Here is a 27,687-nt window from a genome sequence, read left to right as displayed (position 1 = left end):
AAATAATTATTCGTCGCTATCTCCTTTTCGACGAAAACGGGCTTCGTCGCCAATTAGCGACGAACGTCCTTTTTCGTCACAAATTCTTTTATTAAAAGTTAGCGACGAAAATCGACGTTGGTCGCTAATTAGCGACGAAAATAAACGTTCGTCGTTAATTAGCGACGAACTTTTGTTTTCGTCGCAAAATTAGCACTATGAATAAAAATAACAAAGAAAATATTAAAATTAGCGACGATTCATTATTTTCGTTGCTAATTTAGCGACGAAATGTATTATTCGTCGCTAACATGAAGGAAATAAAAAAAATAAAATCTTCAATTTATTTAATTTGCGACGAAAAAACAGTGTTAGTCGCTAAATTTGCAACGAAATAATACATTTTGTCGCAAATTTATTTAATTTATTCTGGAAATTAGTGACGAAATTATTTTTTCGTCGCTAATTTTTTTTTATTTTTTTTTTAATTTATATCAGCAATTTGCGACGAAATGAGAATTGGTCGCAAATTTTGCGACGAAATTATGTGTTTCGTCGCTAATTAGCGACGAAGGACTTTATTTCGTCGCTAAATTTTTGATGGAGCTTTTGAAATTTTGCGATTCCCACTCTCTCCTCCCGCCTAATCCCATTCTATAAACTCTCCCGCCCCCTTTCTATCATTCCCCCCACTCACCTTCTCTCTCTTCGTCCTTCTCTCTCTTCCCCCCACTCACCTTCCTCCTCTTGGTGCGAACAGACCCCCCTTCCCCCTGTTCATCATCTTCTTCTTCATCTTCTTCTTCATTCGGCAGCCCCCCCAGCCGACGCCAGCCTCCGGCTGACCACCACCCACCTTTGTCGTCACCCCGCCGTTGCGACCGTCGCCGCTCGCCCGCCAGCCCCGCGTAGCCGTCGTCGACCTCCACCCCACCGCCTCTCTGTTCCCCACAACTCAGGCCGCGACGCCCACAGCCTCTCTCCGTGGCGGAAGGTCGAGTACATGCTGGCCAGGTGGCTGAGCCCGCACACAAGAGCCGCCTCCGAGGGCGAGGTCGAGGCCGAGGCCGGCGCCGGCGTCCCCGATCCGGAGAAGACCGGAGGCGAGAAGGAGGAGAGCGAGTACGGCGAGTTCGAGTTGATATTCGGCGTGGAGGAGTCCGCACCGCTGGCGGAGAGCTGGGAGGCGTCGTCGGGGGGTGGTGCTGCGACGGGAGAGTGGCGGCCGCCGGCGGTGAGGCCGAAGAGCGTGGAGATGGGAGGAGCCAAGGTGGTCACCGGACTGGCTTCCCTCCTCAAGGAGAAACCCTAACCAATTTTTGGAATTTTCATTTTTTTTTTAACCCTCACCCTCAACCCCCCACCCCCCCCACCCCCCGCCCCCCCGGGTTTTTTTTTTCTTTATTTGGCCCTTTCCCCAGCAATTTTCTTCGGCTAAAAAGAAAAGGAAGAGAATATCTCCATAAATATGTAAAATGGAAAATGAAAATATAAATATATATATGTACCGAGGTATATATCCCATATCTAATATATATAGATATCGGAGCTCGTGCAATTCGTGCTGTCCTTTCTAAACGACGGATGATAAACAAGAGTAAAAAAAACGGGAAAATAGAAAATCTAATATGCTTTTTTTTTTAATTATCCACATAAAAAAAGGGGGGAAGAAGCGGGGGAGGGGGGGGTTGGGATGGAACTGCAAGTTGCAGGGTGGTGGGAGAACCCTGGGTATACTGGGTCGGACCGCTCATCGGCGCCGGCATCGCGGCCATTGTGTACGACAACATTTTCATCGGAGACAACACGCATGAGCCTCTTTCGGCAGCCGATTTCTAGGGCTTTTTCGTTAATCTTGTTTAATTCGGCGAAATGCAAAAATAATTGTCTTTTTTGTCAGGCATGATAGAGAGAAGTTGGATTTGTTACATTGTAGCAAACAAAGGTGCTTGTTTTGTGTCTTAGAATTTTTATTGTCGGGGTATGGTTGAAATGTTTCTTGTACTCTGTTAAGATCATGAGAGGTTTGTTATGGTTTGTTCTAGACCTTTTGTCTTTTTCCACGTTTAGTTCTAGTCCTTGCATTTACACGTCGTTCGGGGCAATTTTGTCATTGAAAAGGAAACAGAGACGAGGAGAACCATCCTCTGGTGGGATGCTAAGATGATTCGTTGACACCTTGCGTTCGGTTGGGTCCGGAACTTGAGCAACCGAAGAGAGAGAGTTGACACCTATGAATGCAAATTTTGCCACGAAAAATTCGATAAAATTCGTCGCTAATTGGGTTTTGCGATGAATTTTGCCACGAAAAAAAATTTGTGGCTAATCCGGCGTCGCAAAATTTAGCGACGAATAGAAAATTGGTCGCTAAATTTAGTGACGACATTTTTTTTTTGTGGCTAATTAGCAACGAATAAGTTTCGTCGCTAATTTGCCATGGAGAGTAATTAGTCGCAAAATTCGTGGCTAATTTGCGACGAAACTTATTCGTCGCTAATTAGCCACGGATAAATGGTCGTCGCAAAATTCGTCGCTAATTAGCCACGGATAAATAGTTGTAGCAAAATTCGTCGCTAATTAGTGACGAACTTTATTTTTTCGTCGCTAAATTTTGCGACGCCGAATTGGCGACGAATAATTTTTCGTCGCTAATTTTCGTCGCAAATCGGTTTAGCGACGAATTTTGGTCAATTTTTCGTGGCAAAATCTGTGGCTAAATCCTTGTTTTTTTGTAGTGACACATATTATGATTATGATTACCGGCATTTCGAATAACCACGACATATAATTTGTACTGAAAAAGAAATAAACAGAACATGTGCGGATCCACATTTGCATGGCATCTTCTCTGATGATTGTTTGGTTTAATAAGATAGTTGCCCTCCATTGAGAATATACATATTCATCCTCCGGTCGCTGGATGTTTGTGCATCTCTTCCTAAGGTTTTATTTCCAAGGAGTTCTTGGAGTTCAGATGTGTAATGACTTTACACGTTGGTGTGATTTCATTCGATACTTCTAATGTAGTATCTTTGTCTATCGAAAATATGATACCGTGGTATAGTGGGATCTCTATGAGTTTCTCGTAACATCACGTGCTGCTGTTGACCTGAAAAACATTTCTATATCGTCCAGCAATCTCCCCATGCCGATTTGAAGTCCTCCATAAGACTCTGCTCGTCGTGAATCAGATGTAATCAGATCGTTGAGAAAATCGATAGTTGCTGCCGTGCCATCGTCAACGGCGATAACCTTCTTCAGACATTTCTCTTTGCTTTCTGCTTTCAGGTTTCCACCGTACGTGTGGCTCCTGGATTCCTGCATAACATAGATTTGTCATCTTATTGGTCCGGCGTTACCTTTCCTCGCATTCTTTAAACAGTAGTTAAAATCAACTTTCATTATCCACACAAGTTGGGCATTATCTAGCCATCTAGACGATAGGATGAAAAATGTAAAGACTGGACATGAGGAAGCTACTCAGCCGCAGGTGACTACCAAGCTCATGGGAACCATGCCAATGGGCAAGCAACACTAGTAGCAGAGCAAGATGAAAGGAAAAAAAATGCCTGAAGCACCCTGTTTAGGTTAGCCACATGATCAGCAGCACGCAGGAGCTTAGAGTTCAACAGCTCACGCAATAGGAGGAAAATCTCTGCGCTCAAGTTACTGCCTGTGAGGTTTCCAAGTATACCAGTCAAGAAGGTATCATTAAACACAGACCGCAGCCATTCTGGAACTTTAGGTAGCTTCAGTAGTGCTACAGCTACGATGATAGCAGCCTTGTGATGATTAGTAGAAGATTTAGATGCTAAAGACGGAGCTGCCAGAGATATCACCAACTCTTCCAAAATCATTCTGCACCACATACTTCTCCTGTTGAATATTTTTGCTACTTCCTGTTTTACCCACTTTAAGCTCATTGCGAGGCAAAGGCTACTGTTCATTGCCACTCTGTTATCATTGTACAAAAACAAGCCTTCAAATACAGCCATCAGTGACATCCAGTATTTATTCGTGCATAGGTCCTCATGCTCGCTGTCTCTCTGTTCAGATAACCTAATAAACAACTCCAGCAGACAGTATGAAGCGACGAGCTTGACAAGAGGAAGTCCGAAATGCATCACCCTGCACAAGTCATGGCACTTGATGCTTAAGAAAGGACATGTCCCAATGCATGTTGATTGACCAATCAGATTATCCCAGTCCACTGCACTGAGTAAAACGGCATGCATGCTAAGAAAGGTATGTGTCAGTACTTTTTCTTAAGAATGAATTCCAATTTGGGACATCCAATCAAATAGCTAACCTTTCTCTTTGATAAACCAAAAAGTTCAGATAGCTAACCTTTTGAAAGCAAAATATTGCAATAAAAGCACATGTAACAAAGTTTCTCCATCCGTTGTTCCCTCATCAATGTTATGCATTGCTGGTCCATTTGGACAGGCCACATGAATAGCACTGGACAAGGTTGATGCCAATGAAGTGTTGAGAAGAACAGTTTTTGAAGCCTCCACTAGTGCTCCATTTGTTCAGTGGTGCAAAACCAAACACAAAATGCCCAGAATCAAGCAACAAGTAGAGCACTTTCCTATGTCACCCGAGTAAATCAAGTGATCCATCAACTATATGAAAAAGAAACAAAGTGGAGTCAGCTACCCTGCATTAATAGTGAGATCTAGGGCAGAACTTATACCAGGTGGAGTTATCTAGACAGTCACCTTCAAAGCAACTGCAACCCAAGCTTCATCATCAGCAAGAACATCTGAGTCAACTGAACTCATATGTTGAAAATGAAAATTGCCGTGGCTGTGTATACCTGTGAGGATGGGCTTGACTCATTATAGAAGATGTGAATTGCCTTTGCTATTCCATTTAAGCAAAATCTGTTAGAAGCCTCAGGAAAAATACGTATGACATCTTCCATGAGATTCAATACTGAAGTCAAGTCATTCTCTAGGTTATTTTCTGTGACAACCTCTTCAAATATGTACACAAGTAGTTTTGCAGCGTAATTGTCTTCTGCTGCCACCAATTCTGCAATCAACTGCACATCCAGACCATGAATCTTTTTCCCATGGACAATTAATGGGTTGTCGGATTTAGGACTAATTCTGCAGAATGTCAAGATCTGACAAGACAGTGATTCGCAGGGTTTCTCTTGTTGAAACAACCATTTAAGTGACGTAGGGTGAATTCTAGCAGACAACAGATCCCATGCACTTTTGGTGACTAGTTGTATAAAGAGCCTCTCAGCTTCTGGACTCTATGGCATTTGGTAGCTCATCTTGGCAAGACCCCTATACAGACTATATACAGCAACTAGTTGAATAACAGCTGATGAACTCATAGAAGTGCGTGTTGGATCACACCCATTGACAAGGATAAATTGTTCAAGGGAAGCTAACACTATTTTATCAGCTGCAAGCCTGCCAAAGATGCTTATGTCAAGTACGATATGGGAATTAATGGGCTACACTGGACCACACATCATATTGCTAAATACGTGAATTCAGGATAGACAGGCTAAATACCTTTCATCAAACAAAGAACTGCAATACAAAATTTGGAGGGCCGCAGATTGACAAAAGGATAACTGCATATTATGGGAGCACTGTTGCCCTGGCAGAAACAGCAAGGCATTTGGATCAGATGGAAGGTAAGACACAGCATCCCTAATGTTCTGCCCACAATCATTTCCAAGTAGAACTTCCATAAGTGAACTCATCATCAAATAAATTCGGCTTTTCATCCTCTCTGTTGGATATAAAGCCAGACAGCTGGATGAGAAGCAGAACCAAGAACTAGAGATCGGGTCCTCTGTGAATTCACTAGTTTGGTCGTCATAGCTGTGAATAAGTATTGCATGAAAAATATCAAGCATACCCAGGAGAGTCTCCTCATCCTCCACTTCTCCTTTGATGGATGTCCATAGCCAAGGCAATAGCCAATGTCTACATATATCGATGACACAATGTTGCAATCCATTCTTGTTGGAGCTGTTGACAGGGTAACCTCCACAACCATAAGCAAAGCCTCTTTCAGTAGAAGCAAGGAATGCAGGAGGAGGTCTGTATGCTCTCTGGTGGCACTTAGACAAGCCAAAATGGCATCTTTTAATGACTCTTGAATGCACGTTGTTAGATTTAAGACATCATGAGAAGTTGGGGAATTCATCGTACTCATCAAGATAGAGCATACCAGCATGAATGATTCTGAAAGCATGCCTGTTTCACCATCATTATATCTTCTAAGCATCCTCGCCAAAATAACAGCTAGTTGTTCACTTTGTGAAATTGATGCCACTCCAGGGCAGTCAGAAATGCAACTAAGGACGAGCTTCAGTGGCTGAAACTGACCAGGATGAAACGGCACTTCGGCAACATAAGCAAAGACAGGAATTAGAGAGGCAAAGCCAACCGCAAGTCTCTGTGTAAAAGCTTGTCCAGCATTTGACAGGAGATCAAGAACTCCAAGGCAAGAGCTGATGACAGGATCTTTGCATTTTATTTATCAATGAACAACAACAATCCTTTGTCATGAGAATGAGGATTTTCAATTATAGAGGATTAAGGCATTTAAGGAAGTGTGATTTTAGTTAATCCATAAAAGAAGGTAAAAGACACTCAAACATCCCAAGACCCTGGAATGTTTCTTCTCTTGAACCGGGAAATGCCAGAGACCATGTGTGCCATTTTCTCGTGAAGAAACAACCAAGCAATCTACTTGGGTTTCCGGAGGATCTCCCAATATATTGATCAGAAGTACTTATGAAGTACATGGAATGAACAAATGGCTACTTTCACCCACATAAAGCATCAAATTCATGATTTGGAAAGCTAATTGTTAATGCCTTTTTCCGTGTATGAAAAATGATCCAGCAATCATTCGAGTAAAAGATTACTTGCCTGATAACCTGAGAATTTCAAATACATAATCCGCAATATTAGCTTCCACCAAAAGTTGAAACTGCTTGACTGAATTTAGTTCACGTAAATAATAGGCAATTAACTCTAATGTGCCCATTTGGACTTGACCATCTGATGAAAGCAATGGACCTTTAATGGCCTCTGAAAATAAGGTGCAGAGGGAAGAGATATCTGATAAATCAACTGTAATTTGTACGAGACTATCAGCTTCAACAGAACTCAAGTTGCTCATACAACCTTCATATGGATCTTTGAGAAACCCTCTTTGAACCAGCATTGACAAAAATGCTAACCAAGGAAAAACGAAATTAGTTGTGGGTAAGAAATGTTCATAGGTACAAAGATTCTGCTAAAATAAATGATGCAAACGAGTTGTTTCAAACAGATGTATCTAAGTTCATTTAATGGCAATCAATCAAATGACAAACTGTCAATCAATGATAGATAAGCACCGTTGCCAGTTGCCAAACCTCACATATAGGCACAACCCGACACTGAGCGATTTTAACACAATTCCAAGTAATACAGAAGTTGACAGACCTACACAATTCAGGCGAACATCATCACTTTGGGTCTTCAAGAGGACATCCAATGACAGATGAATGAGCTTGGGACTACAAGTAACAAAAGGCTCACTTTTGTCACTCTTGCGACCTAAAAAAATCAATTTAGGTTAATGGATTATTAGGTTAATTAGATGAATTAACTAACCTAATACGGACTCTCCCAAGCCCTACCAATTCGCAACTTAGGTTTGATTTTTGATTTAGGAGCCGCCACTAATCTTTTTTGGTAGGTAGATTAGATACCTAAATAAAGTACGGGAGAATAGTTTATTTTCCGCGAACCAGAGATTTAGGGTTCGGGGACTTGATTATGTTAATTTTTAATTAACACCCTTTCGGTATCAAATTTCATGAAAATGCCTTTTCCTGATTGATGATTTGTGATTTTCATTTCCTTTTTTTTTGGATTTTCCATTTTTTTTTTATTTTTTCGAATTTTTGAATTGAAAATGATGAATTTGAACAAAATTAAATAAAAATGCCCATAATATACCTTTAAATCCAATTTTCCGATAAATCTTCTCATTCCCGAAGATCCGGGCTAGAGTGAGATTTTATTCGCTACATTCTCGGAGATTTGAGCTAGTATGCGGATAGTGGTATAAGATATCAACGTCCTTTCTCGCCAAAGGGCAGAATACGAAATCTTATACTAAATTGCCGTCCCATCCTATAAGATCATGGTTAAGGCTTGCAATTTAATATTCTGAAGGGTCAGGCACAAGGGAGCATATATTATAGGCAATTTTGTTTAAAAATGTTCAAATATTTATTGAATTTTTTAAAATCCTTAAGGGATTCTGAAATTTTCAAGGAGATAAGCTCCTATCCACAAAGGATTGATATCTTTTAATTCAAGAAAAGTTATCTCTCGAGATCTGAAATTTTTTAGATAATTCCTTGAATTTTAAAGATATATTCAGAATTCCCAATTGAGATACGAATCTTATCCGATATGCTTAGGATTCGGAAATTTTCAATAGAGCAACAAAAGATGTCAAATATTCTAGAGATAAGCATAATATCCACAAGATTTGCTCGAAATTCAAGTTAAGCAATTATCACGTAGATATTAGAAGATCAATCCATATTCACCCAATATTCACTCAACATTCAAATTAAGCAAGCAATTCTCAGAATATTTCAAATCAAGATCGTTACCTAATCCCGAGATCATGTTGCCAAATTCAAAACGATGACAGACTGGACAGCAACTACTTTGAAAGAGCTCGGTCCGTCACAGTGACTACGTTTGCTATGAATATCGCTTGACGTCTCTTGGAAACTCACCGAACGATTTTTCTTACGTAATCGGTGAACTCGTCGGATGTTGTCCATGACCTATCCAGGATTCTCGAAGTGTCAGAGAGGAGTTTCAGCATTATTGATCTTGCTGAATTGTGGTTGAGTAACCTGTGAAAATGCCAAAAAGTGCTGCCAACAAATCAAAAGCAATAAAGGATTAAAGTAACAAGGCTTAAAGTGCTGGAGATCGCCAGAACGTGGTCAAAGGCTACTCAAGAGGGTCTTCGCTCGCGGATCAGGATCAGTGCAACTGGTTAGAGGACTGACGCAGGCTCGCAGTTAACGCCTATCGGGTGCTCCTGGACTTTTAAATAGAAATCTTTGGTCAAATAATGAATTTTTGACCCCAAGCTGCCCTCCATTAAATCCCAGCATAATGAATATTAAGCAAGCGAGAAAGGCCTTCCTCCTGCGTGTTCTTATATCTTCTTTCTATGGATGACTCCCCATCTCTTTTGTGTCGGGACTTTGAAGCGGAAAATTAGATTGCAAGGATACTAACAGGATTTGACCAAGGAAAATTCTGGTTCAAAAGTATTGTTCTTCTCTTCTCCGTTGACGTGAATCTCCAAATATGACGAAGAACACTTTTTGGCCTCTTCTTCACGTGTTGGACGTATCTCTTATGTGACACTGGGCCGTGTCTCTCATCTCAATGAATGAAAGCCATGAATGTCTCCTTTTGATGACTTCCGGAGAAGCCGTCTGCTTCTTTCTTCAGTTGATCCCACCCAATGACCCGACACAAATCTTCGCTAGGCAACAACAATGGTGGGCTGAAGGATAAAGCAAAATCAGAAGAAAAAAAAGTTAATCGGTGCCAGAGTTTAATGGAAAAAGAAACGACCCATCTCGTGGTAGAAATAAAGATTCGCTAGGAACTCAGTGGATGGCGTCGCTGAGGTTGCACAGCTGTAAGGTGGTGAGGAAACCCATAGAGGCATCAATCTGTTGTGGGGAAGCTAGAGCGCAGGCGGCGTTGATGGAGGAGAGCTGGCAGCTATTGCTAGTGCGCCGATTTAAGAAGCCGATATTGCTGGCGTTGCAGGTTTAGGGAGCTTGGCAAAGTTTCTGATCTTGGTTGTACAGGACAAAGGCGCAATCTTGAAGGTGCTGCGAGTGTCTCAGCGTTGGTGAGGCAACCGGCATGGTATGGGCGTGAGGAGTGGCAAGCACCACGGGGCGAGACCTTCTCTTCTCAAGATTTTTCTCACGCTTTCTTCCTCTGAAGATTAACCTCGTATGGCCGTATATGACAATTGTATTCCCCCCCAAATGTGAACCCTACATGTGTATTTATAACGGTGAGGTAGGGTTTACGTGTTATTTTCATTATTTGCAAAATTATGCCTCAACTTGTGATAATCGCAATTTGATCCGGAGACAAAATTCATCCATGAAGCCTCTTTTTTTTTCAAATTAATGGACATTTTTAATTAAAAGGATTTTCCCAAATTAAACAGTAAATGGGCTGATTTAAGCTCAAAATTATTCCAATATTGTTAATTTTCAGCACACTCCTTCTTGACTGCCGAAAAATCCAAACTAAGCCTAATCTAGTCCTCTGTCAAATTGAGCTCAATTGCTTTGCCTCCGGCCCGAATGCAATGATATGCATGACTGACAAAAAGTAAATATGTAGTGCATGAGAAATTAATTTTTGTGAGAACTATGATAATTCTCATTTTATACTTAAATGAATGATTTACTAAAAATCAAAATTTAGGTGTCAACAGTCACCATCCCCATATTCCCGCTGGAGGACTGACAACTTGTACAGCACAAATAATATCTCCCCCTGGATGTCGTCACTGCATGGATGGACAAAATGAGCATGACACTCGAGATGTGCGTGAGAGTATGTATAAAGTCTTGATCTCTCATCATATATTGCTTGTTACCTCGGTAGTTGAAGACCATCCATAAGATGAACAACAAGGGCATGTTTATCTTTAATTGAGGCATAAACATCAATTGTCCCATGGTTTAGAAGGATTCCAAAGCAGTGGAGCTGCAATTGTGGGCCACGATGCGTTAAGATGGGTGCAATTCTGTCCAGTTGCTACCCTATTGCCCAATGCACAACTCTTAAATTGAAACGACCTCATCTTGCGGAAAAGGAGGAAAATGAGTTCATCACGGACAGAAGGAATCAAAATTTCAAACACTTACGCCTGCATGTGCGAGTTCACACGCAAACACAGAGGAAACGGAGAGGAGAAAGATACGAGCAGGAAAACCAAATACGAGAAAAGAATGAACCAAAATTTTGCGAATCAGAACTAAATTGCACAGTCAACGTCCATTTTCGTCGTTTTCTCGTCACACGCCATCAAATTCGCGAAGTGGCTCTTACCACATAAACCTGGCGTCGACTCCACCCCAGCGCGCGAGAACAGAGCAGGCCCGAAACCCTAGACGCGAACTCACAAGCCAATGCCGATTCGCGGCCGGAATCCGACAGTAGGATGACCAGGTGGATGACCTGGCAAGCTATCGGCTCGTCGTCGGAGGTGGAGAGCGCGTGGACGAGAGGGAAGACGAGGAGGTGGGCGTGGAAGGTGAGGAGAGATCGGAGGAACGGGGGGTCGGAGAAGGCTCGAGAGAGCTGGGAGAGGGCGTAGGAGACGTGGACGGTGGGCGGGCGAGGGGCGGTGAGGAGGTTGGAGAGGCAGAGCAAGCAAATGGCGCCTCCATGTCGAGTCCTGAGGTTGAGAGAACATCTGTGGCCTTGCGAGCAAGAGCTTGGAGGCGACGATGAATCCTCTGTTCCTCCTCCTTCTCCTCCTTCTCCTTCTTCTTCTTCAACTTCGTCTGCGAGCTCCGAGGATGTAGCATTATTACATAGAGTTTCCCGGCGAGCAAATTTTCATTTATTTCTTTTGTTTTCAAATTAACCGCTCGAAAACGGCGTTAATTTGACTCGTCGAGAAGAAAGGAAAACTATGTATAGACTTTTTTTTTATTTTTTGGGCCGACAACTATGTATCGACTCGAGAATTGCGGCACGTGGTAGATAAAATCAGTCATATGTGATTCACTTAATCAATGAAAGATCTGGGATTCAGGGCGAGGAGGACGAAAGTCGGACGCCGAGATACGTCGTCGAAAAATTTCGTTGCCTGAGGGCCTTTCATAAACTTATGCAAGGTGAACCATAAATTGATTGAAGTTAAAAAGAAAAAATGGAACAGAAAGTTCAATTTGAATTTTTGTAATTTGCTATCTTAAATCTCATACATGGATAATTCCTTTTTAGAGAGTCCTAATTCCTACTATGTCAAGGTCGTCATGGATAGCATCTCATCGCCCGTTAAAGATCGGCTCATCTATTATCATTAGCTGAGAAAAGTAGAAAAAAAAGTAATTAATTTATTGCATTAGTGTCAATTCAGTCCTAAACATTTTAATTTGATCAATTCAATTCTAAACATTTTTGTATTTGTGCCAATTGAGTCAATCTAATCAACTTTGGCTGGAAATCACTGCAGTCGATGCCGAAAGCGCCACGTTGAACGGCCAACCCCGATGTGAATATTTTGTTAAACAATATTGTGAATTTTTATTTATCTTTTATTCTTTGTTTTTTTTTTCCTTGAGAGCAGCAAGGGCTATTGGTTAACTCTTGCTAGACCATCTTTGATAGAATAATTAAATAATAATTCGTGCATTTATTTAATAGCTTGATCTTTTAGGATAGTTAATAGTGGTCCCATAAAAATCTGACATGATATCAAAATTTATTTACCTCCTCGATACAACAATTGACAGTGATCTCATAAAAATCTCATATCGTGTCGATGATTATTATGCCTATTAATGCACGTCTTCGGTAGTTACCCAGTCCCCTGGCCAGTCATGTCAGCAATTATTGTGCCCATTAATGCACTGTCTTTTGGTAATTCCCAGTCGCTATGGTGGGCAACAAAATGAATTAGACCATGTTGATTTTTCTGTTGCTGAAGAAGTGACACTATTAGCACCACCGAGGTTCGTTTTCAGAAAATTAGTTAGCACTTCATTTCCTTAATCAATCATATCCTATTTTGCTAGATGATTGTTGTCCCATTCTCCATCGTGACTACGGTTCCAACTCAAATGTGTGCGACGAATCGTAATTTCATTTGCTAAGTCGAGTGATAGATTTGGGCGAGACGAGAATTCAAACGTTCGGCATGCATTGAAGAATTCCAGTTTTGGGTTACTTTGGAAAATCGATAAATATGGTTGACCGACTTTTGAAACAAAAGTGTGTGAAGGGCAAAAGATTCAAGCGGCGGAGAATGCGGTTTCCTGGAAGCCATGGCGAAGTTTTCCATTGGAGGGAAAGCAATGAAGGTCGCGCAGTTGGGAGAAGGCCTAGTGATATTCATTGTCGACGTACCATCACTGTCTTCTGCATGTGAAAAATTTGGGGGTGTGAACGCGACGGTGATTCGTAGACCAACCTTTGGATTGTCAGGAGCGGTGTCGTTTTGGGATCTTCTTTTCACATGGAGGGAATTGGATTCCCCAAAGTAGTAATGGTGGTGGGGGGTGCGGCTTTCACATTCTCTGCTAAAAAAAATTCTCATTCTTCCTTCTCGAGGGAACTTTGGAGCGGGGAACACTGCACAAGGCCATCTCTTTTTTCTTTCTTTTTCTTCTTTTTTTTTTGGTAATTTTTTTTAATGTTTTTAATTTTTTTAATTTTTTTTTCTTTGCTTCCTTTCAATGGACCCACAATGCAAAGACAAGGAAGGTTATTATAATTTTATCGGGACTGTTTCGCTGTGCTTTCCTCCGACCAGTTTTCGGATCGGTGGATTACAAACACGGTCGTGCTTTGTCTTTACTCAGATATACTTTTTTGTAATTTCATATTTGCTAATATTTTTTTTTTGGGTGGTTTATTTTAATCTTAATTGGTTAGTTTGCTTTTCTTTTGGGTGAGAGACAAGAATTCATTAGTCAATACGCGTCAAAAGTTTTCACTTTTTGGTCACTTCAAAATAATGAAAAATATGAGGGGCCCACCTTTGAAGCAAAAGCTCATATACTCCAATATGCGCAAAAAAAAAAACTAAAAATGACATATTTTCTGAGTAGTCACGAATTGCTATTTAGAATATGCAAAAAAGAAAGAAAAGAAAGACAAATCTAGATTGGTTGTTGAGCCATTTCCTGGAGCCACAGCGAAGTATTTCATTAAGGAGCCAATGGAGTAGCTGTCCTTTTTCAACGAGATGACATAGTTTATATATATATAGTGGAGATGAGAAATTTTAACTTTCATATTAAAGAAAGAAAAGAATGACAAAATCTCATTGGTTGCTGTCCTTTTCTAATGAGATGACGTACTTTTTTTTTTTTTTTAGAGATATGTTCACTAGAAGTCTTAAAACTAGTCACGAAAGTGTAATTGAGTCATACGACTTGCAAAAAGTGCAATCAAGTCATAAAACTTGTGAAATTGATTCAATAAAGCCTTTTTGTTAACATCATCAATTTGTCAAATGAAAAATGCTGACATGACATTTTTAAATCAATTTTGTTATCTTACGGGGCATTTTTAGCGAAATTTTGTTTAAATTAAATTAAAAACTGAAAAATCGACAACATTTATTTGAAGAAAAAAAACAAAACTAGGAAAAAAAAAGGGTGAAAGCTCAGCGGTGAGTCCCTGCTACCGCCGTTGCCCATTGCTGGCCCTAGGCAAAGGCCGTTAGGCACATGTGAGACCTCGACCAGATCCGGGTTGCCCATATTTGGGTCGAAGGTTTCTTCAACCCGCATTTGGGCATTGACGAGGTAGCAAATAAGAACCCAAATTTAAAAAACTACCGCTAAAATGGCACGGATTGAAGAAATAACAATTAGAACACATAACCAACGAAGATCCAAAGCTTTAAGTCCATGGAACGATCGTAGTTGCAAAACAGAGCATCGAGCGAATTTCCAACCGAAAGCACTAAAAGAAATAGTCTTGAGGTCTGGGTTTCTTTAGCCCAAATATGGGTGAGGCCTCGGCCAAGCCTAGCGAGCCTTGGCCGAGGCCAGGGAGGGCCGCCCACCCTCGCCCACGGGAACTCTTGCACTTTTTCCAGTTTTATTTTCTTTTTCAAATTAATTTTGGTTTTTTTTTCAATTTTTAATTTAATTTAAACAAAATTTTGAAAAATAAAATAATTAAAAATGCCATTCGAAAAATAAAATAATTAAAAATACCACATAAGGTAAGAAAATTAATTTAAAAAAGTCCCGTCAGTATTTGTCGTTAGATAAATTGATGGTGTTAACAAAAAGACTCTATTGAATCAACTTGATAAGTTTAAAGACTTGATTGTAAGTTTTAAGACTCAATTGCACTTTCATGATAGGTTTTAGGATTTATAGTAAACATATATTTTTTTTTATAATGGAGATGAGATATTTAAACTTTTATATTACAGAAAGAAAAGCAAAGGGCTAAAGTTCTTTTCTACTTTATTCGAATTCAGTGTGTGTGGGTGCCGAAAGGGGGAGTTAAAGTTGACGGTGGGGGCTACCGGAAAGATGTAAAGACTTTGACCCAAAACAAAAATGAAGAAGAAGAAAGAAGTAAAGGCAAAAGGCTGAGAGGGCAGCGTGGGTTAAGCCAAATTTTTTGGCAGTGTCGCTTTGTGCCATTATTGCGATCATTATTACTATTGTTATTATAATTAACATGTCTTCAGAATTTGTTGGCTTTTACTACGCTTGATTCTAGGGAGAATTATTAAAAAAAATTATAAATATTTTTTTGTCAATTTAATATTAAATATTTTGCATTTATATCAATTTAGTCCATTCACCTAATTTTTACCGGTTGACGTTGACGTGGACTTTTTTATAAGTTTTTAAAAAAAAAATTTATTTTCTTTAGTTTTTTTTCTTGGACCTAGGTCCGATGAGGGCCGCACGAAAAGAGAAAAAAAAAAAGAAAAATTCAAAATATTAATTAGTATTCTTAAAATGTATCCTAGTGCACTAACGTTTGAGAATGACGGACTGTGGTTCATCCGACAATGAAATATATTGCCTCGACCAATAATTTCCTTTCAAAGACGAGATTAATGACCAAGTGGTGTGTGCCTTAAGAGACTCAAACCTCCGACCAAAAATTAAGAAGAAAAAAAATATAATAATTACACCAATTTCAATTTTTTTTCCCTTCTTATATGAAAAGGCCTCAACTTTCTCTTTTCGTGGCAAATAATAATTTAATAGATTGAAAATACTGTGAAAATAGCAAGTGTCACCTGTGTTTTTATGGTTTTGCCAAACGTTGAGAATCAAAATTGAGCCCTCTCATCATCTGCTCGCCTAATTTTTTTTTTTATAATCCCATCATTTTCGTCGTCGTCGCCGTCGCCGTCGCTTGCTTTGCGAGACAGAGAGGAGGGGGTGACGCAAGATGAGAGAGAGCGCTGGGAAGACACAGGATGAGATGAGAAGATGAGCGAGGAGACAGAGTGTTAGCGTGGGGAACGAGATGTTTCCAAAAAGTAAAGACGATCTTTTTCCACGATCAACGATCAACGATCTTTTTTCAAAAAGTAAAGTAAAGGGGACGATCTTTTTCCACGATCAACGATCTTTTTCCAAAAAGTAAAGGGGACGATCTTTTTCCAAAAAGTAAAGAGAGAGTGGGGTAGGGGCGCGGCACAAAATCAGAGAGAGGAGAGAGATCATTGGGAAAACGCAAGATGAGAAGATGAAGATGAGAGAGGCATTAGCGTGGGAAAGACGAAAGATGACAGGAGAGAGAGAGAGAGAGAGAGCATTGAGTTAATCTAATCAACTTTGGCTAGAAATCACTAAAGTCGATGCCGATAGCGCCACGTTGAACGGCCAACCCTGATGTGAATATTTTGTTAAATAATATTGTGAATTTTTATTTATCTTTTATTCTCTATTTTTTTTTTCCTTGAGAGCGGCAAGGGCTATTGGCTAACTCTTGCTAGACCATCTTTGATAGAATAATTAAATAATAAATCGTGCATTTATTTAATAGCTTGATCTTTTAGGATAGTTAATAGTGGTCTCATAAAAATCTGACATGATATCAAAATTTATTTACCTCCTCGATACAACAATTGACAGGGGTCTCATAAAAATTTCATATCGTGTCAACGATTATTATGCCCATTAATGCACTGTCTTTAGGTAATTCCCAGTCGCTATGGTGGGCAACAAAATGAATTAGACCATGTTGATTTTTCTGTTGCCAAAGAAGTGATGATACTAGTAGCACCACCGAGGTTCGTTTTCAGAAAATTAGTTAGCACTTCATTTCCTTAATCAATCATATCCTATTTTGCTAGATGCTTGTTGTCCCATTGTCCATCGTGACTACGGTTCCAACTCAAATGTGTACGACGAATCGTAATGTCCATTTGCTAAGTTGAGTGATAGATTTGGGCGAGACGAGGATTCAAACGTTCGACATGCATCGAAGAATCCCAGTTTTTGGTTACTTTGGAAAATCGATAAATATGGTTGACCGACTTTTGAAGCAAAAGCGTGTGAAGGGCAAAAGATTCAAGCGGCGGTGAATGCCATTTCCTGGAAGCCATGGCGAAGTTTTCCATTGGAGGGAAGCAATGAAGGTCGTGCAGTTGGGAAAAGACCTAATGATATTCATAGTTGACGTAACATCACTGTCTTCTGCATGTGAAAAATTTGGGGGTGTGAACGCGGCGGTGATTCGTTGACCAACCTTTGGATTGTCAGGAGCGGTGTCGTTTTGGGATCTTCTTTTCACATGGAAGTAGTAATGGTGGTGGGGGTGGGGCTTTCACATTCTCTGCTAAAAAAAATTCTCATTCTTCCTTCTCGAGGGAACTTTGGAGCGGGGAACACTGCACAAGGCCATCTCTTTTTTCTTTCTTTTTTTTTTTTTTTTTGGTAATTTTTTAAATTTTTTTAAATTTTATTTTTTTTTCCTTTGCTTCCTTTCAATGGACCCACAATGCAAAGACAAGGAAGGTTATTATAATTTTATCGGGACCGTTTCGCTGTGCTTTCCTCCGACCAGTTTTCGGATCGGTGGATTACAAACACGGTCGTGCTTTATCTTTACTTAGATATACTTTTTTGTAATTTCGTATTTGGCTAATTTTTTTTTTTGGGTGGTTTATTTTAATCTTAATTGGTTAGTTTGCTTTTCTTTTGGGTGAGAGACAAGAATTCATTAGTCAATACGCGTCAAAGGTTTTCACTTTTTGGTCACTTCAAAATAATGAAAAATATGAGTGACCCACTTTTGAAGCAAAAGCTCATATACTCCAATATGCGCAAAAAAAAAAAATGACATTTTTTGAGTAGTCACGAATTGCTATTTAGAATATGCAAAAAAGAAAGAAAAGAAAGACAAATCTAGATTGGTTGCTGAGCCATTTCCTGGAGCCACAGCGAAGAATTTCATTAAGGAGCCAATGGAGTAGCTGTCCTTTTTCAACGAGATGACATAGTTTATATATACATATATATTTATAGTGGAGATGAGAAATTTTAACTTTCATATTAAAGAAAGAAAAGAATGACAAAATCTCATTAGTTGCTGTCCTTTTCTAATGAGATGATGTACTTTTTTAAAAAAAGAGATATATTCACTAGAAGTCCTAAAACTAATCACGAAAGTGTAATTGAGTCCTACAACTTGCAAAAAGTATAATCAAGTCATAAAACTTGTCAAATTGATTCAATAAAGTCCTTTTTTTAACATCATCAATTTGTCAAATGAAAAATGCTGACATGACATTTTTAAATTAATTTTGTTATCTTACATGGCATTTTTAGCGAAATTTTGTTTAAATTAAATTAAAAACTGAAAAATCTACAACATTTATTTGAAAAAAAAACAAAACTAGGAAAAAAAGGGCAAAAGCTCGGCGGTGAGTCCCTACCGCCACCGTTGCCCATTGCCGGCCCTAGGCAAAGGCCATTAGGCACATGTGAGACCTCGCCTAGATCCGGGTTGCCCATATTTGGGTCAAAGGTTTCTTCAACCCGGATTTGGGCATTGATGAGGTAGCAAATAAGAACCCAAATTTAAAAAACTACCGCTAAAATGGTACGGATTGAAGAAATAACAATTAGAACACATAACCAATGAAGATCCAAAGCTTTAAGTCCATGGAATGATCGTAGTTGCAAAACAGAGCATCGAGCGAATTTCCAACCAAAAGCACTAAAGGAAATAGTCTTGAGGTATGGGTTTCTTTAGCCCAAATATGGGCGAGGCCTCGCCCACGCCTAGCGAGCCTTGCTCGAGGCCAGGGAGGGCCGCCCACCCTCGCCCACGGGAACTCTTGCACTTTTTCTAGTTTTATTTTCTTTTTCAAATTAATTTTGGTTTTTTTTTCAATTTTTAATTTAATTAAAACAAAATTTTGAAAAATAAAATAATTAAAAATGCCATTCGAAAAATAAAATAATTAAAAATACCACATAAGATAAGAAAATTAATTTAAAAATGCCCGTCAGTATTTGTCGTTAGATAAATTGATGGTGTTAACAAAAAGACTCTATTGAATCAACTTGATAAGTTTAAAGACTTGATTGCACGTTTTGCAAGTTTTAAAACTCAATTGCACTTTCATGATAAGTTTTAGGATTTCTAGTAAACATATTATTTTTTTTTATAATGGAGATGAGATATTTGAACTTTTATATTACAGAAAGAAAAGCAAAGGGCTGAAGTTCTTTTCTACTTTATTCGAATTCAGTGTGTGTCGGTGCCGAAAGGGGGAGTTGAAGTTGACGGTGGGGGCTACCGGAAAGATGTAAAGACTTTGACCCAAAACAAAAATGAAGAAGAAGAAAGAAGTAAAGGCAAAAGGCTGAGAGGGCAGCGTGGGTTAAGCTAATTTTTTGGCAGTGTCGCTTTGTGCCATTATTGCGATCATTATTACTATTGTTATTATAATTAACATGTCTTCATAATTAATCGGCTTTTACTACGCTTGATCCTAGGGAGAATTATTAAAAAAATTATAAATATTTTTTTATCAAATTAGTACTAAACCTTTTATATTTATATAAATTCAATCCATCCTGTTAATTTTGGCCTGATGCTTACGTGAACGACTTTTTTAACTTTTTTTTATTTTCTTTAGTTTTTTTTTCTTGGACCTAGGGCCGATGAGGGCCAAATAAAAAGAAAAAAAAAGGAAAATTTATAAAAAAAAATTCAAAATATTAATAAGTATTCTTAAAAAGTATTCTAGTGCTCTGCTAACGTTTGAGAATGATGGACCCGACAGCATTTGTACGGAGAAAATGGCGTGTAGGGCACACTAGAATACTTTTCCACCACACTTTTCAAAGGGTTTCTTTCCGGAGACCAATCAATTCATCGGGCCTACAACTATGGTGTGAAATTATTGTCATAAAAAATCTTCTCTTGTTGACTCAACAAATTAATTGGCCATATCAATTAACAATAAATCCAACATTAATGAAAGATTTGTGTCCCTCAGGTATCTAATTAGCACAGCAAATGTGATCTTTAATAAAGAAAAGTTCCGCACGCAAATTTTCACCGCCTTTGTGCGCGCAAAATAATATTTCTAAAAGACCTAGTAATATTCACCGTTGACCCACAAAAAGGAAAGTCATGGCACCTTGGTATAAAGAATGTGCCGAGACCATCAAGTGGTGAGCAAACTACCTCAAACAAAGAACCAAATCTTCGGCAACTCATTGCTCATTGTTAACCTCCTCTCTTCCTTGATTTCCAATGGCTTCTTCTTCTTCTTCCAAACCTAGAAAGAGTTATGACGTCTTCTTGAGTTTTAGAGGTCCAGATGTCCGCAATTACTTCCTTGGTCATCTCTACACAGCTCTAGACCGGGTGGGAATAAGCACTTACAAGGACGATGAAGAACTGAGGAAGGGAGAGCGAATATCAACCGAGCTCATGAAGGCGATTTGGGAGTCGCGCATTGCGGTCGTCGTTTTCTCCAAGAACTACGCCTCTTCGACGTGGTGTTTGGAAGAGTTGGTGGAGATCATGGAGTGCAAGGAGCAAGGAGACCTCATGGTCTTTCCGGTGTTTTACAAAGTGGATCCTCATGAAGTGAGAACACCGAGAGAGAGTTACCTAGAAGCTATGGCTAAGCATGAGCGAAAATTCGGGAAGGATTTGGAGAGAGTAGGGAGATGGAAGAATGCTCTTTCCGAGGCTGGTAGCTTGTCCGGGTGGCATTTTACTGATGGGTATGGCAGAACACTTCTACTTTCAATTAGACTTAAGTCTTTTCATACTTAATTTGCTCTGAGGTTTGGGATCTCTGACGATAGGGGGTAAGTTTGCCCTTAACTCTCTTTCTCTCTCGCTTGCACACACTCTCATTAAATACTCGCACAGCACAGAGCACACTTAAGAAGAAAAAAAACTAGAGCACCACCATGTATGAGCCGTTCGTCTTCTCCGAGCCTCTGCTAATTCTTGACACGCTGCCGCCCAAGTACTCCGTCCCCATGCCGCTCCAGCCGCGTCACTTCAGCCCCTCTCCGTCTCTCCGTGTCAAGCGGCTTTGACGAAGCTAGGCATGCAACTCCAGATCTAAGGTGTCAAGCCCGGGTCGACTTGACAAAAACAAAGAAAGGGAGTTGCGAGAACCGCTGGGTCACGAGAAGGTGACCAGATGCGGCATGGTGGCAGGGGCGCGACGGTGGGGGGAACGCAATGAGGGCGGCCGTGGGGCCAGTGGTGAAGGCGGAGGGGAGCATATTCTTTTCTCACTTTGTCTCAGAGTCAGTTATTCCAAATTTGTAGAATAACTCTCTACTTCCTTCTCCAGACACGGGGCATCTTGCTAGTTGAGCATATTTTGACATTCATCTCCAAATATATTGTGGAAAAGTTTCTTGCTCAGTGATTCTCTTTGAATATGTAATCATTTCTATGGATTGCTCTAAAAGCAATTTCTAACTAAATTTCCCTTGTCAGATATGAAGCAGGCTTTATACAGCATATCGTAGAGGAAATCTCAACTCAACTGGATCGAGTGCCACTAGATGTAGCCAAATATCCGGTTGGGATAGATTCCCGAGTACAACAACTTAGAACAATCTTGAATCTACAGTCCAAGGATGATGTTCTTATTGTAGGATTATGGGGACAAGGAGGTGTAGGGAAGACAACCCTTGCTAAAGCCATTTATAATGCTGTGTTTAGAGAGTTTCAAGGTTCTAGTTTCTTGGAACGTGTTAGAGAAAATAGCAAAAGTCCCAGTGGTATGGTTGCTTTGCAAGAAAAATTGCTATCGGAGGTATTATTGGGGAAGACCTTTACAGTTTATAGTGTTGCAAGAGGAAGTCGTTTGATTCAAGATAGACTCCATAATAAAAGAGTTCTCATTATCCTCGATGATGTTGATGATGCATGGCAGCTAGATGCTTTAGCTGGAAATTGCCAATGGTTCGGCAATGGAAGTAGGATAATTATCACAACAAGAGATAAGCATATTCTAGTTTCTCATGGGGTAAATCGGGATCATATGTATGAAGTTGAAGCTCTTGACAATAGTGCAGCTCTTGAACTTTTTAGAAAGCATGCTTTTCAAGGAAATCAAGAAATAGAAATAAGCAGCAATCTTGTTGACAGGGTTTTACATTATGCTAGAGGCCTTCCTTTGGCTCTTGAAGTGTTGGGTTCTTCCTTGTGTGGTAGAGGAGAAAATGAATGGAAAAATACCCTGCAAAAACTTGCAAAAAGTCCTGACAAAAAAGTCAATGACGTGCTAAAGGTAAGTTATGATGGATTGGAGAACTATGCAAAGGAGATTTTTCTCGACATTGCTTGTTTCTTCAAAGGACGAGATGCAGAGTACATTAAGAAAGTTCTTGATAGTTGTGATTTTGACACGATTATTGGGTTAAGCATTCTCATTGAGCGCTCCTTGATTAGGGAAGAGCAAGGGACCTTACAAATGCATGACTTAATACAATCAATGGGTATGGATATCGTTAAAGAAGAATGTCGAGATGATCCCGAAAAACGCAGTAGGTTATGGCTTTATGATGATGTTCTTGATGTTCTACTAGGAGATGTGGTAAGGCTTGTTATCGTATAGGAATTCATATTATGTTCTTGGCTTTGACTTTGTTTACTATAATTGCAAAGTAAATCTGATTATATTCGAATAAATATACAGGGAACAGATTCGATAAAAGCCATAGTACTGAAGCTACCAAAGCCAGAAGTGACGTACATTGGCCCAAATGCTTTCACAAACATGAGAAAGTTGAGGTTGCTCATCCTGCATAATGTAGAGAATTCTTTTTCTGGTCCCATCCATCTGCCTAATGAGTTAAGGTGGTTTGAATGGCCTCAATGTGCCTCGATTCCAGAATTTAGAGATGGTCCAAAGAAGTTAGTTGGACTTGATCTATCGAACACCAACATCGCAGGAGTGGTGAAACAATTTAAGGTGCGCATCTACTCGGTCCTTTTTTTTATTCTTCACTTTTTATAGCTATATATATGAAATCTTACCATGTTTATATTGTCCTTAGGAAAGAATCCACAATGATTTTATACTTTATACATATTAAAGCATCAAATGTAGGTTGTCAATCTATATGTACTTCAACTGCTGTTCTAATCAAGCCCATGTTTTTTAAAATTTTCTAATCATGTAACTCTACTTACATAAATTGTCTAATAAAGTCTGTCCAGCATTAAATCCAGCCTACGTGGCCATTTGAGATTGCCGAAGTGTGACGTTGATTGAATATTGCTTGCGTGGATATCCCCATGGATAGTGAATGGTGGGAGATGCCATAAGCTGTTTGACTAGCTTCCGCTTTAAGCTAATTCTAAGAGTGCACATACATACGGGTTGTTCAACGGCCACTTTAGCTAGATTTGATACTAGAAATACTTGATTAAAATTTTGTAAATAGGACTCAATTAGAAAAATAAAAACTATAGGGACTTTGTTAAAAAATTGTGGGGATAAAAGTGAAAAAAAATAATACATATAGGAAAAATGCCAAAATTGAGCTCAAACCACCATGACTTTGAGCTGAAAATTGAAACAAAAACTTCTTAGTATGTAATTTAACATTTGAATACCGAATGTGTTTAAGATATGCCATGATTTTTTTTTTATTTGTCGGTTTTTGACATGTAGTTGGTAGTAGTCTAAATGTTTTTGAAGATCCTTACATTCAGAGAATTATGAAGCCACGTCTTTATAACTCTTTCGATGGTAATAGGTATATCTCCTTTACTTGTTAAGTTTCAAGTAGTGTGCTAGATAAAAATATTAGAATTTCATAACGAATTCAACGAGAATCAGCAATTCTATCAATGTGATTGAGGTTGCTCCATCTTATATTATGAAATATTTAAAACGCTATATTTATAATTAAGTACAAACAAACCTTCAGAGAAAAGTCATTGTTCTGTTTTAATTAGTTAAAACCAATTCTAAAGATGTAATAGCATCATTATGTAATGCAAATTCTGGCACAACCTTTCCTGAAAATACAATATACTGTTTCATGCTACTAATGTCTTGTAGTGTAAATTTCAAAATCATTGGTAACTAAATTTTGATCGGATCAGCAACTTATTTTGCGTGTCGCATGTTAGTAAATTACCAATAGTTTTATGGAAACAACAATACTCATTTACCCTGGAAATATGTTAGTAAGTCACAAAAATTTTTCTGGAAGTACCGACAATTATTTCATTATTCTAGATTACAAACTCATTTTTGTAAATAACCAATTTTACTTGTGCAACTTACCAGCATATTAAAATAACTAACTTTTATAAAAACTTACTAACTCCTATTTAAGTCTATTCACTAACTCTTATTTGATTGTATTCAAATTGTCAATTATTTCAAGAACTTATCAACAGTTATTTGCTACAGTTACCATCGTACTAAAGTCACTAACTATTATGGCAAGTTACCATCAATAATTTGAATGATTTTCCAGCTCCTCACACAGTAGGTTAACATCAAGTTTTAGTTTTTTAATGAATATTTGATTCCTTTGATGACGTTTATTTAATGTTTTGGAGATCACTTCCAAATATAATAATTTACCAACATTTAATTTGCAAATGTTATCGGCATGTTAAAGTTTCCAACTCTTACAAAAACTACTTATTTCTATTTCAATCCATTTATCAAAGTCTATTTGATTGTTACTTAAACAAGTTGGAACGTTCCCCAAGCAAATGTGGTAGATTATGTGAATAGTTGATACTTTTGAAACAATCAAATAAAAGTTGATAAGTGACTCAAATAATATTATGTATCTTAATCACCACAAATAAATGATGGTAAATTTTTGTAATGATGTTGGGTAATGGTCAACAGAATTGGTAATTTCATATGAGGGTATAATGTTAACATGCAAGCAGACTTTCCAAATTAACGCTGGTAAACTATTGAAACAGTGGGTACTTCTTAAACAATTAAATTATATTGGTAATTAACTCAAATAAGAGTCGACAATATTGGATATGAAATATTAACCTTTCTAGTTGGTAAGTTGCCACAAATGTTATTAGATTATTGGAACGGTTGGTACTTTTGAAACTGCCAAATAAATATCGATAATTAACTCAAAGATCCGTTGGTAGTTTCATGTAAGAGTTCTTAAATTAGCTCCGCATATAATTGTTGGTAAATTATTGGACTAGTTGATAATTTTGGGAATAGTTGTTAATTTAGGATAAGAGTTAGTTTAACTCGTCGATAACTTCAACAAATAATATCAGTAAACTATAGGGATAACTTTAATTTCTAAAGAAGATCTAATAAACATTGGTAAGTGGATTCAAATAACAGTTGGTAATTTTCTAGAAGAGATAAACAAATTGGTAAGCTGGAAAATAAACATCCATAGATTATTATAGCGGTTGATAATTTCAAAACACTAGGAAAAACATTAGTAGATACTCAAGTGTGTACTGTACAAATACTACGACATTTGTGGTATCCTTATCCTCTTCCCATGCTTCATATGGGACAAATTTATGATCTCTCAAATTTCCTATCCCGGTCGGTCGGCGGACCCATAGACATCGATTGTGTTGGAGGGTAATTTAGGTCTCCCTTAGCCTAACCGCCACTTTGGTAAGCCACTTCAAGGACACAACACTCTCTTGATCACTCATGAAATTAACAGTGTTTACAGTGAGGAACCAAGAGGTTGTTTATAGCTAGGAGGCCTAGGATAACTTTGAATAACATACAAGTTTAGAAAATACAACCTACCTAAAATGCGAACTTCGAATAAGCAACAATATTACCATAATTTTGGTCAACATCAACGCATTCTTAAAAACATTATAAACAAACTTACAGATCAAGAAAATGTCATATCCATACTATTGAAGTCACAAGAGAGGATCCTGAGATCTTCTAATACGGATTCGATGTACTTCCAATATCAAAATAATTTAAAAATTCGAATAAAATTTTTCCACATCGGCGCCAAAGGCGCCATCGTTAGTGCCACCTGGCCAAATGGACTAAATTGGCACAATTACAAGAGGCTTATGACTGAATAGGCAAAAAAAAAGTTTCAAGATTGAATTGACATAATTACAATAGATTATGAATTTTTTTTATTTATAATTTTCTCTATAGTAAACTTTGAGCTCTTACACTACACCAACGTATATGTAGCTAAAACGCAAAAGCTAAGCAAGATGGCTTGGACTTTATTATTGTCCAATTTTTGGTTATATCTATGATCTTCTAGGCGTACAAAATAAGCCATTTAAAAAAAAAAACAATCAACCAACCACCACTTCCTGACTCTATTTATTTCGCGCAAAACGAGTGATTTGAAAAATATTTTCCTGAAAATGATCACATGTATCGCTTGAAATAATTAGTCACATTATCCTCTGAAACATTTACTTAGATGTTGAAAATATTTTCCGCTTATTCATTTTTGTAAGAGATATAATCGATTATTTTTTAAAAAATTTTCAAATCACATATTTTTTGCAAAACATACGGAGTCTAAGTGATGATTAGAAGAGATTCCCAACCTTCCACCGCCTTGCGAGATCTACAGGTTGGTTGCGAATCCCTACATAAGATTCCAGATGTTAGCTTAAATTCATGTGACGAATTAGTTGGCAAAGGATTGACCGTGGCTCATGTGCTCCCACTTGAGGTTACACTCTCTTTTTCTGTTTGAATCACAAGTACCGTTTCCGCACGTAAATATCGTGGAAGTGGCCACGCCGCTCTAGTGCGTGGTGAAATTATGATTATTATTCTTTTTATTTTCTCTCTTTTGACGGATTCATTGTTCTTGCAGAGCTTTGGAAAGTTGAAATTCATTAAACTCAGCATGTGCCAGTCGTTGGTTTGTATGCCGGACATCTCTTGTACTCCAACTCTCGAGGAATTGGATCTCTCTTGTTGCGAAAACTTGGAGCGCACCCATGAATCAATTGCATATCATGGCAAGTTACAAAAGTTAAATCTAGGTGGGTGCTCTAAATTGCAAAGATTTCCTCATATTCCAAATAAAAACAACAGCTTGAGAGAAATTTATTTATCACGGACTTCAATTGAGGAACTTCCTGCATCCATAGAAAATCTTGTCTCTCTTGAGGAAATGCAATTAAGTTATTGCGAGAAACTGGCGGTCCTTCCATCTAGCATTTACAAGCTGCAAAATCTTCTCGAGCTAGGACTTAACGGCTGCTCAAAACTAATCAAGTTTCCAAAGGAGGAGAAGGATTCGAGTGGTCCTCATACAAAGACAGGATTTCCTATGTTATCACAGTTGAACCTTGGAAGGTGCCATCTATCAGAAGTAGAGTTCCTGGAGAATTTTTCCTGTTTTCCCCGCTTAGAATTTTTGGATTTGTCGGGAAACAATTTTACTAACGTTCCCACATGCGAGAA

The 27,687-nt window shown here is 38.6% G+C and overlaps 2 protein-coding genes across 2 annotated transcripts in view; one reads left to right on the top strand and one right to left on the bottom strand.

Annotated features, from left to right (window-relative positions):
• Positions 1–3,051: 3,051 nt before the first annotated feature.
• LOC115731204 (protein PUTATIVE RECOMBINATION INITIATION DEFECT 1-like) lies at positions 3,052–14,554 on the bottom strand. Its single transcript, XM_048277041.1, is given in 14 exon segments — positions 3,052–3,297; positions 3,549–4,107; positions 4,327–4,604; positions 4,701–4,798; positions 4,891–5,093; positions 5,253–5,408; positions 5,514–6,015; positions 6,018–6,485; positions 6,888–7,196; positions 7,449–7,562; positions 10,520–10,590; positions 10,681–10,790; positions 11,136–11,593; positions 14,449–14,554. Coding segments are annotated over 14 exon segments (3,678 nt in total).
• Positions 14,555–20,381: 5,827 nt separating this feature from the next.
• Positions 20,382–27,687, top strand: part of LOC115733052 (TMV resistance protein N-like) — a 34,738-nt gene continuing 27,432 nt past the window's right edge. The window contains exon 1 of the mRNA XM_048285406.1: positions 20,382–21,001. Within this exon, the coding sequence (XP_048141363.1) occupies positions 20,523–21,001 (479 nt within the window). The 5' untranslated portion in view covers positions 20,382–20,522. The remainder of the gene's footprint in view (positions 21,002–27,687) is intronic.

This window comes from Rhodamnia argentea, chromosome 1 (assembly GCF_020921035.1).
Source record: "Rhodamnia argentea isolate NSW1041297 chromosome 1, ASM2092103v1, whole genome shotgun sequence".
Lineage (NCBI taxonomy): Eukaryota > Viridiplantae > Streptophyta > Magnoliopsida > Myrtales > Myrtaceae > Rhodamnia > Rhodamnia argentea.
The sequence above is the reverse complement of the archived record's forward strand: the minus strand, read 5'-3'. Positions and strand labels throughout refer to the sequence as shown.